The sequence below is a fragment of the Hypomesus nipponensis genome, chromosome 14, assembly GCF_054491055.1.
Source record: "Hypomesus nipponensis isolate SF chromosome 14, ASM5449105v1, whole genome shotgun sequence".
Taxonomy (NCBI): Eukaryota; Metazoa; Chordata; class Actinopteri; order Osmeriformes; family Osmeridae; genus Hypomesus; species Hypomesus nipponensis.
In genome coordinates this window covers 22,408,051-22,417,500 of record NC_140374.1, presented here as the reverse complement: position 1 = coordinate 22,417,500, position 9,450 = coordinate 22,408,051, and the positions used below count along the sequence as shown (strand labels likewise).

The following is a 9,450-nucleotide window of genomic DNA, read 5'->3' as shown; positions in this document are numbered from 1 at the left end:
GAGAGGACAGGGGACAGGGTAGGTGAGAGAGGGCAGGGTAGGGTTAGAGAGGACAGGGGGCAGGGTAGGTGAGAGAGGACAGGGGGCAGGGTAGGTGAGAGGGGACAGGGGGCAGGGGGCAGGGTAGAGTAGGTGGCCTCATATGGAAAATTGCAGGGGGCTTCTCCGTGTGACGTAACCCTGGAACCTTCCTAGGCTAAACACCCACCCACACGCTCACACACGCACACACACACACACACACAAGCTCACACATACGAAGGCATGCATGCTCTCATTCAGCCATGCACTCTCACACACACAAACTCAGCCCATGTATTAACCTGCAAAAGCAGACAAACCAGCACACACACGGGTCATGTGTCCCACAGAGTGCGCGGCATGCAGACGTGTGTTGTGTTAGAGCTGCTGTGTGTTCGTCCCTGTCTTACGGGGGTCCGCTCCCTCCACTACACGGAGCGGCCTGGGCTCTGCTGTCCCTCAGAGAATCAGCCCTCCCCCTGTTTAGGGAAAAGGATGTGATCTCATCCTCTAAAAATCCAACCTATGTCGCTTGCTGCTCATGACTTAATCCAGGCTGTGCAGAAGACCCTCTTTCTTCTCTTCTTACACTCTCTCTCTCCTTCTCTCCCTCTCTCTCTCTCTCTCTCTCTCTTTCTTCCTCTTTCTCTCTCCTTTGCTACTTTTCTTTCTTCTTTAGACCTAACTCAGACTTTGAAAGTCCAGTGTCAGTTGAGCACATACATTCAGTCTGAACCACCACCTTCCTCATTGTTCCTCTCCCTGTAACCACAAAGCACACTCCTGACTGTAGGGTTGCAGATTCTCGTGGTACTGTGATGTTTATGGAAGTAAATCCGTGAAATAGTGTTTGGAATTTAAAAGGCATTGAAAACCTTATATTGAAATTTAAACACCGCTAAATTTGATGGTTTTGAATTCACCTCTTAAAATGAAAATATGAATCTGAAAAAAATCTGAACAAATCAGATTAAAAAATCAAGCCAAAATTGGCATCAAAAAGAGCAGAAAAAGTTTGAGCAAAAACATTTTGAGTCCAATTTTTGGGATTCAACCATTCGAATTTGAGCAGCCTACATTTTGTTCTATTTTAATTTCTGAAGATTAATAAAAAAAATAAAAAAAAATGGTATCTGAATTTTACTGTTGACCCTTCAATTTTTTGTATCTGATTTTTTTTTTTACATTTAAATAAATTCCTATTTCAATTTTAAAGAGGTGAATCCAAAACCAACACATTCAGTGGTGTTTAAGTTTCAAGATTAAGTATTCAATGCCTTTTTAAATTCAGAACATGTCACAGATTTGCTTCCGTAGAGTTTGGTTCTGTCGATTGTGTGTATATTGAACAGTTTTTTCCCTGACCTATATTCCCAGCTGGGAGCCTGTCTTTTCCAAAGCCTTAACTAACAGAATAACCCAGCAATGACATTGAACAACTGACTAACTGACTATTTACTGTTGGATTGTCAGTCACAAAACAACACCCATGTTCCTACTTTAAGTCTCAATACTCTGCCTCCTTCCCTGGTATAAGCTTCTATTATGTAGTTGCAGGTTAGTTCTACTTTTTAGTTTTCTGATATCCATTCAACCTATAGTTTTCTTCTCAATTTTTTCCCCTCCTTTTCCTAATTCAGTGCCATGAACTTGCAACTTGCAAAGTGTGGACAAACTACTGTGTTGTGGAAAGTTTTTAAATGATTTACAACACTTATGTGACGGGTCATTTTGACCAAGACCCTTGCCACACGTACAGTAGTCGCACAAACTCCAAATAAAAATGTTTCTGTGATGTGCACTCAGAAGCCACTTTGTTAGGTAGACTTGTACACCTGCTCAACATCTCATGAGCCCAACATCAACATCGACGCATGAAAGCAGACGTGACCAAGAGGTTTAGTTGTTGTTGAGTGGATCTAAATTATCTGGGTCAATTTGACCCGCAAAATAATGGACGCAAATGGTTTTCAACATACAGTAACGTGAGGGTTAATTGAACAGACAAAATCTCTTAAACAGATCCGAGCATCTGTGTGCGTTTTCAATCCTTTTGTGTGTTAATCTAGACGTTGGCCTCCTATCCGCGTCATCAGAAAACCTTCGAAGACCAGAACAATCTGTCCAGTCACTTGTTCTTGTCCGGATTGGCCAAATTCAGAGGCTTATGTGTCAAAGCTAATGAGAAATGCCCACATGGGCATCCTCCACGCGCAGACACAATACCCTGTTGATAGCCCCAGTTATACGTGTCCTTGTTAATCTCTTTTATTCATGCTGTAACTGTGGTAATAATTTGATTCTCAACCAACAGCTTGTGGATTCTCTCTCGGCTGATTGTATGCAGGACCAGTGGTGTCCCTGTGCCCCTGGCAGACACACACCCTACCCAGAACCCCTCTGCCCCTGCATGCCGGATGCGTAACACAGCCTCGCTTGTCACCAATTGTCGGGGCAGCTGTCTGGAGGAGGCAGATGATAGTGGCACATCATAACTCAGGCCACAAAGAGGGAGAGAGAGTGTGTGTGTGTGATTGTGTGCATGTGTGTCTGTGTGTGTCTGTGTGTGTGAGGGGCTGAGGTACACAGCTTGCGTTCCCCGGCTCAGAGAAACCGGGTTCTTTCAGCTGGGGAAGAGCAAGATGCACACACACACACACGCACACATACACACACATGAGTTTGGAGATACATGCACCAGCAGATGCAGCTGAGACACACAAACACAACATGCACACACCACAAAACACAGAGCCACACGTACACACCCCAGTTGTGGTGTCTCCTTCCTAAGAAGGGAAGGAGGTCTCTAGTCCCTTCACCAGGGCCCCGTGAGGCCAGGGGCCCGTGAGGCCAGGGGTGTCATGACGACCCCCTGCATCCTGTAGAGTGAGTGAGGGTTGCTGGTGTCATGACGACCCCCTGCATCCTGTAGAGTGAGTGAGGGTTGCTGGTGTCATGACGACCCCCTGCATCCTGTAGAGTGAGTGAGGGTTGCTGGTGTCATGACGACCCCCTGCATCCTGTAGAGTGAGTGAGGGTTGCTGGTGTCATGACGACCCCCTGCATCCTGTAGAGTGAGTGAGGGTTGCTGGTGTCATGACGACCCCCTGCATCCTGTAGAGTGAGTGAGGGTTGCTGGTGTCATGACGACCCCCTGCATCCTGTAGAGTGAGTGAGGGTTGCTGGTGTCATGACGACCCCCTGTATCCTTTAGTGTGAGTGAGGGTTGCTGGTGTCATGACGACCCCCTGCATCCTGTAGAGTGAGTGAGGGTTGCTGGTGTCATGACGACCCCCTGCATCCTGTAGTGTGAGTGAGGGTTGCTGGTGTCATGACGACCCCCTGCATCCTGTAGTGTGAGTGAGGGTTGCTGGTGTCATGACGACCCCCTGCATCCTGTAGAGTGAGTGAGGGTTGCTGGTGTCATGATGAAATGGTAATGGAACCCGAGTGCAGCAGTTGTTTCCCAGACTCCTTTGCTCCCTGCCTCTTTTGTCCAAACCGACCAATTGATTTATCTCCAATTGTTAGGAGCCCTGCTAAGCTGCTCCCTGATTGGCTCCATATGAAGTCTGTGCTCCAAGGTAATATATAACAATCACTTTGATTGGTTCATTATTCCCAGATCTACAAGCCAAACAGCCAATTTCCTTCCCTGTTGGTCATAAACATGACATGTGGCCAGAACCTGCAAACGCTTTCTTCCAGTCATTAGTTCACTACCGACACAAGACCGAGTACTAAAGTAGAGCTGCACTGCTCTGCTTGTTCTCTCTCTGTGTCTCTCTCTCTCTCTCTCTCTCTCTCTCTCTCTCTCTCTCTCTCTCTCTCTCTCTCTCTCTCTCTCTCTCTCTCTCTCTCTCTCTCTCTCACCTATTTTTTTTTTTTTTACAATATGAAAAAATAAGTAATTGAGGATTATTATTAAGGCTGAAATTACTTAAACTAATCCAGTGTTAAATTTTGGGTCCATCGTCAAAAGGATGTTAAATCTGTCGCACAATTACTCTGAAATCGATGCGTAATGCCTGGAGGAACAGCTGATATTCAAACTTGGCTCAGCATCTTCACTGTTTCAAACACATGGGTTTCCTCATGTTTTGGCATTTTGTCATGAATTACCTCTTTCATGTCTCTTGTCCAATAACGACCAAAGCTTTCTGCTCAATGTTTAAAATACAGTTATTTTGTTTTTTTTTGTTCTCTTCTTTCCATATTGGTTTCTGCTCTGGTCTTTCCCTGGCAGGCAAGACTGCTGTAACTCTATCTGTTGGAGTGTGTGTGTGTGCGTGCTTGTGTGTGTGTGTGTGCAGGCCATGCAGGGGTGTGTGTGTGGGCAGGGGCGGTGTCTGGAAAGCCTAAAAAGGGGAGCGTTCAAAGGAACACCTCACAGCCAATGAGCTTTTCCATTTACCTAGCAGACAATGACTCCCACGCTCTCTCTCTCTCTCTCTCTCTCTCTCTCTCTCTCTCTCTCTCTCTCTCTCTCTCTCTCTCTCTCTCTCTGTCACTCTCTCTCTCTCTCTCTCTCTCTCTCTCTCTCTCTCTCTCTCTCTCTCTCTCTCTCTCTCTCTCTCTCTCTCTCTCTCTCTCTCTCTCCTTGTTTGAACAGAGGTTAGTCAGTAGACACACCACACAAAGCATGAAGCAAGACAATGCTATCACTGCTCCTCTGGAAGGTCAAACAACAAACAAGTCTTAACGACCCTCTCAAGAGCGCTCAGACCGGATACATATTTGCGGTTTAAAAAGCTAAATGAATAAAACAATGAATTAATTTATAAGCTAATAACTGACAACATCAAGTCTCTCCTACGCCACCTACGGTCTTCTTCTGACAACCGTCTGGTGGTCCCACCTCTCAAGAGCGCCCGCTCCCAACACAAGCTCTTCTCCTGTCTGGCCCCCCAATGGTGGAATCAACTCCCCATCTCCATCAGAGACACTGACTGTCTCCCCACGTTCAAGAAAAGGCTCAAGACGCTTGTTTAACCACATGCTCTTATGGTTCTTCTCTTTGGGACTCATGTATGCTTCATGTTTGGCTACCCGCAATGTTTGGAGCTATCTCGTTGTTATGATCAGTGACCTATGCACTTTTGTAAAGCTTTCTCTTGGAAGTTGCTTTGGATGAAAGCGTCTGCTAAATGAATACATGTAAATGGAACTGCACTTCATCAAATATGAGCGTTCTTACATTTGTCCAGCACAGCAGGCTTCTTGTGTTTCTTCTCAACGCGTACGTGAGGCGTCACTGGGCCTTCTGCAGAAGATCCCACCTGGATCTGATCTGCAAGCTCAGATCCAGGTCACCTGATCACCTCTGCATCTCAGCACGGGCCACACCAGGTCATGTGGAAGAAACTGAGGGCGAGGGAGGGGGCAGATCTTTCCAAGCCCTATTCCTCCAGGCTGTCCTTCATCCAGGCCTGTGACCCTCTCCCCTCCTGCCCCTCTGCCCCTCTCCCCCTCTCCGGTCATCCCTCCCTTGTGTCTGATGGTGTGGCTCACTGCTGGGGTCGACATGTCGTCACTCGTCACACCTCTCCTCCTGGAATGCTGCTTGTGAGTCCAGCATATATGGCTCTGTTTTGATAGCTTTATTTACAATGTGTGGGAGCTGGAAAACCAGTGCCCTGTGGGGCACTACCTGTGGGACACTAGCTGTGGTGCACTACCTGTGGGGCGCTAGCTGTGGGGCACTACCTGTGAGGCACTAGCTGTGGTGCACTACCTGTGGGGCGCTAGCTGTGGGGCACTACCTGTGGGACACTAGCTGTGGTGCACTACCTGTGGGGCACTACCTGTGGGACACTAGCTGTGGTGCACTACCTGTGGGGCGCTAGCTGTGGGGCACTACCTGTGAGGCACTAGCTGTGGGGCGCTAGCTGTGGGGCACTACCTGTGGGGCACTAGCTGTGGGGCACTACCTGTGAGGCACTACCTGTGAGGCACTAGCTGTGGGGCGCTAGCTGTGAGGCACTAGCTGTGGGGCGCTAGCTGTGGGGCGCTAGCTGTGGGGCACTACCTGTGGGGCACTAGCTATGGGGCGCTAGCTGTGGGGCGCTAGCTGTGGGGCGCTAGCTGTGGGGCACTAGCTGTGGGCTTCAGGCTTCACCACCGGGGACAGGTGCCTAAACAAAGGAGCTGTGACTCAAACACACACACACACCAACACGCACACTCACGCACACCAACGCACACAAATAGACATGCACACGCACGCACAACGATCACAGGATAAACGTCCCTTACCAGCAGGACGACTAGATGTCTTTTGTGTTTGTGTGTCTAAATAAATCGAAGTAGTGTGTGTTCTGCCAGGACGGTCAGCCATGCTCTGTGTGCATGCTGAGGTATCATGAGGGAAGGAGGGAGTTATATCTGTGTCACTCATCAGAAACATCCTCAATACATACCTTATTTACCATCAGTCCTGTAATGTTGCTAAACACGTCCACTTTTCTATTCTGCTAATCTGATCCAGGTAACCATGTTATCTGTGAGATGGATTTGATAGGACATGTGAAAGGGGTTTGAAGAGATAACGTCCGCCCCTACGGCGACCTCCCGGCCCGACCCGGCCTCGACCCAGCCTCGACCCAGCCTCAATGCCTTCTGTGTTGGGGCTGGCGACAGCCAACACAAATGTTGATTGACTGAACCTTCAAATGGTCTGACTACAAGAAAGCACAGAAATCCTTTGCGGGCTTTCCACGTCAATCAAACCTCATCTCCTGGGAAATGTTTTCATGTTATTTAGAACTTTTTTTTAGAAGAACAAGGGATCAAAACTGTGGTTGGTGGTTGGTTGACGCAAACTGACCAATCAGATGCCTTGCTCTCAGAGAATTGACAAGAAGCCCATCCCTTTCCCATTGGTCGTTAATTGTGACTTGTGAGAGACATACAGACAGGGAGTTAGAAAGAGAGAGGTGCAGTTCATGTGAGTTGGAGAAATAGAGTGAAGAGGAAGAGAGGTGTGCGGGAGAGGAAGAAGAGGAAGCTGAGAAGCTGATGATGACAGGATAGAGGGCAGGAGGAGGGGGGAGGTGAGAGAAAGGAGAGCGAGGGTCAGTGATCACTCAGTTCTGTCTGGGGCTTCGACCTTTGACCTTGTGGGAGAGCGGATGCCAGCGGGAGGTGAATGGGAGCGAGGAGTGGGGGGAGCAGGATGATGAATGACCAGTTAGCACTGACACTGATTGTCCCTTAATAATGCCACAAGCCTATAACCTAGTCTCAACACAGGAAATAAGGAGAGAGAGAAGAATTTGAGGGGAGGGGGGCAGAGAAGGAATGTGAACACAGAGAAAGAGAGAGGGAGAGAGAGAGAGACGACAGTTTACTCTTGTTTTTGTGGCCCTTCAGTCCCTCTACTAAAGATAGCTCTCAGGCGTTGGTCTTCCTTTTTATAGCCCAAGCATGACACGGCATGTTCATTCTTTCCTGCACCCCCCCCCCCCCCCACTACACCAATGCAACATGGCCCTCTGTGTTTAAGGAAACACATGTATTAGATCAGGTCATGGTCACTGTGGGGGCCACACTCCTGTCAGTAATTGAAATGTGATTATGTACGAGTTAACGTGATTACTGGGGGGGGGTGATTGAAAGGTGAACGCAGGGCCTGTGATGTGTCAGCCTTCCCTGATTCCACCATGGACATTCCAGAGGTAATGAATCTCGAATGGATGGCGTGAGGAGGGCGGGGGGCTGGGAAGGGGGGGGGGGGTGTAGGAAGGGGGAAGGGAGGAAGGGGACAGGAGAGGAAGGAGAAGAGAAAGGGGGAGAGGGGGAAGGACAGGACAGAGGGGGAGAGGGGGAGAGGGGGAGAGGGGGAGAGGGGGAGAGGGGGAAGGACAGGACAGAGGGGGAGAGGGGGAGAGGGGGGAGGACAGGACAGAGGGGTTACCCTAGCTACTGGATTCATTCTCCAGCAGGGAGAAAGAGAGAGCATGGCTCCTGTGAACCTCACCAGCAGGTTCGTCATCACCGTACTCATTCACTGGTAGTCTGTCCTGATTGAAATGGACGTGTATGTGTGTGACACGCCAAAAAGGTTTTAGAGTGTACAGTATGTGGTCAAACTCAGCTTCTGGTGAAGTTTCAGTAATGAGCACAACAGACGTGCTCCAGACAGGCAGGTCATCCTCCATGTCATGCTGTTTCTCTCGTAAACAGAGAGAAGCACTTCATGGTTGCAGGGACAGAGATGCCTAGATAAGAGTGAGCTTGTTACAAGCTGGCAAACAACAACAGGTGCAATCACACCCGATCTGTCCTTGCTCTGCAGACCTGCCACTGTGCACTGTAACCCAACATGTCAATCCAAAGAGCTATGGAATCAATGGATATATATATATATATATATATATATATATATATATATATATATATATATATATATATATATATATATATATGTATATTATACATTCAACTTTAAATACATTATGTGTAATACAATACATTTTGTACATTTAAGATGCATCGTAATATATGTAAAACCCCCGAGTAATTACATAAAAAAAAGAGATTAAATACCACATTTGCCAAGACTAACACAGAAGACTGTTGTTTTAGTAATCTGCATTTAACATTTACATTTAGTCATTTAGCAGCAGACGCTCTTATCCAGACAATATCACACTAGCATACAAGCAATAGAAATTTTCTTTACATAACAAAGTTATTTTCTAGCACATTCTATGTGTACTGATGTCATCCACTTCACATATCACTGACATCAGTGTCATGAATGTTTGATTTGTCTGCCCACAAGGGGCGTCCACTGTTGTTGTTAGTGGGCTGTTGATGTGACTGAGGTACGAGCCATAATCACACACACATTTGCTCGCGCGTAGCTAACACAACAGCATTCCTGGCTGAGGAAACAAGCCTGAGCACTGTCATTGGACATGGTAAACAAGCCTGAGCACTGTCATTGGACATGGTAAACACAACCATTGACTTGTTGTGCCCTAATACATGCTTACATCCCCTATTGTCCAGTTTACCATACGGCTCAGTAGATTGTGGAAGTCATCTTAAACAGTCCCCGGCTTAAACAGGTGGTCCCTCCTTTCGGCCTTCAATTCCTTCTTCTTCTTTTCCAGCCAGAGCTGTACTGTACACAATGTAACATATCTAAATGAATGGTTCATGTTTCATACACCCAATCTTTCTTTCTTTGTTGTGTTCCCTCCCTCTCAGCTGTTGTCTGTGGGCCGTGTGGTCGAGCCAGGGAGCCTGTTATGGGTTCATTGGGCTGGTATGCGGCAGGAATCTTTGGATCAAGGTAATTTCACACTGTTCACCATTTTCCCAGGCTGTTTTACCTTTGAGCCAGTCGGGGAGGGAGATAGGGAGAGACACATGTTGCCATAAAACACACACTCTGCGGCCAAGGGGCCACACCAATGG

The 9,450-nt window shown here is 47.6% G+C and overlaps 1 protein-coding gene across 6 annotated transcripts in view; it reads left to right on the top strand.

Annotated features, from left to right (window-relative positions):
* Positions 1-9,450, top strand: part of ccnd2a (cyclin D2, a) — a 122,077-nt gene that overhangs the window by 83,123 nt on the left and 29,504 nt on the right. The window contains exons 1-2 of one of the 6 annotated variants that reach the window (XM_084671379.1): positions 4,374-5,589; positions 9,241-9,325. The exons of the other annotated variants lie outside the window; for them this stretch is intronic. Coding sequence (XP_084527505.1) covers positions 5,522-5,589; positions 9,241-9,325 — 153 coding nt within the window. The 5' untranslated portion in view covers positions 4,374-5,521. Of the gene's footprint in view, positions 1-4,373; positions 5,590-9,240; positions 9,326-9,450 lie in introns of those variants that run through there. 6 annotated transcript variants of the gene reach the window in all.